The 1,303-nt window shown below is 47.5% G+C and overlaps 1 protein-coding gene across 4 annotated transcripts in view; it reads left to right on the top strand.

Annotated features, from left to right (window-relative positions):
• Window positions 1-1,303, top strand: part of LOC103366337 (transcription factor COE3-like) — a 193,816-nt gene that overhangs the window by 187,598 nt on the left and 4,915 nt on the right. For 3 of the 4 annotated variants that reach the window (XR_520662.1, XM_008294036.1, XM_008294035.1), the window contains exon 15: window positions 371-460. The exons of the other annotated variant lie outside the window; for it this stretch is intronic. Coding sequence is in view for 2 of the 3 variants with exons in the window: in XM_008294036.1 (XP_008292258.1) it covers window positions 371-460 (90 nt within the window). In the remaining variant the exon portion in view is untranslated. The remainder of the gene's footprint in view (window positions 1-370; window positions 461-1,303) is intronic. 4 annotated transcript variants of the gene reach the window in all.

Raw genomic sequence — 1,303 nt, 5'->3', positions numbered from 1 at the left:
CACCTGTGCAGTCTGTGTGGATGGAGCTGCTGCTGCTGCTGCTCTCAGGTTGGATCAGGTTGGTTTCAGTCCTTCAAGTTATGGATCAACTTTGCTGTTTGTTGATGCAGCATGTGAGGCAGGGACCTTCATCCTCCTCCTCCTCCTCCTCTTCCTCCTCCTCCTCTTCCTCCTTTTCCTCCTCCTCCTCCTCCTCCCTGCATGGTTCACCTCATCTCCGTCCGTTCACTCACCTCCTGCCTGCTAGTTACTGTAGGACCTCCCCTCCTCCTCCTCTTCCTCCTCTTCCTCCTCCTCTTCCTCCTCTCCTCTTCTTCCTCAGCTCCCATAGGCCCTTATTCATTCTCTCCTGTCCATATGGTTTCTGCAGTCAAACAGAAGAGCGCCTTCGCCCCCGTCGTGCGGCCTCAGACCTCCCCGCCCCCCACCTGCACCACCACCAATGGCAGCAACCTCCAGGGTGAGCATCCCCTCCCCCCGTCCACCTGTCCACTGTCCACCTGTCCACTGTCCCACATGGACGCCCAGACGGCGTCTCTGTGCTCATAGTGACCACTCAAAGTTGATCCATAACTTCTGGGAACCTGAATCTGTCACAGCTCTGTGTCCGTTGTGATTTCACTTCACTGACTTCCGTTTGCAGATTAATTGACAGACTTTGACTTTGACAACAAATTTCTGAGAATACAAATAAATCCAGCGGTTGGAAGTTGAAAACAGCAGCTGCAAAAAAACAGAAAGAGCAAATCACAGAAAGAAGTCCAGTTTGCTGGAGCTTTCAGTCGTACCACATGGTGCTAAATGGGCCCCCAGGGGAGGTTCTGTCTGCCCCATCTCTAAAAGTTTAACTGAATTACAAATAAAACATGTGGAACATGAAAGAACATTTACTGTTCTGCAGCTTTCAGTCGTACATGTTCTTCTTCAGCAGACACATTTTTCTATGTTTTTATTTAAAGTTTCTTGAATTGGGTTGATGAAACGTCTCCTCGGGGTCCATTCAGCAGCCGAGCCTTCGGTCACCTTCAGATAAACGGAAATAAATCCACTCAAATGTCCATTTATGCATTTCTTTTTCTTTTGTTTTAAAAACTGGCAATATGAAATGTGAAACAACACAATCAACAAACCAGAATGTTTGACCCGAGTTCAGTCCTCTGAGTCAGAACTGTCAAAAGACACCAGAAACTAACAGCAGAAGGAACCACCTGACTGATCACATCGCAGCTCAAACTCATGATTTTTCATTCAAATCACTTGATTCTAGATCAGGACGAGTGTCTGTTTCTGTAGAACAACTAAA

Source organism: Stegastes partitus, unplaced genomic scaffold (assembly GCF_000690725.1).
Source record: "Stegastes partitus isolate 25-593 unplaced genomic scaffold, Stegastes_partitus-1.0.2 Scaffold932, whole genome shotgun sequence".
NCBI lineage: Eukaryota > Metazoa > Chordata > Actinopteri > Pomacentridae > Stegastes > Stegastes partitus.
Note: the sequence above shows the minus strand (reverse complement) of the source record. Positions and strands in the feature narration are given on the sequence as shown.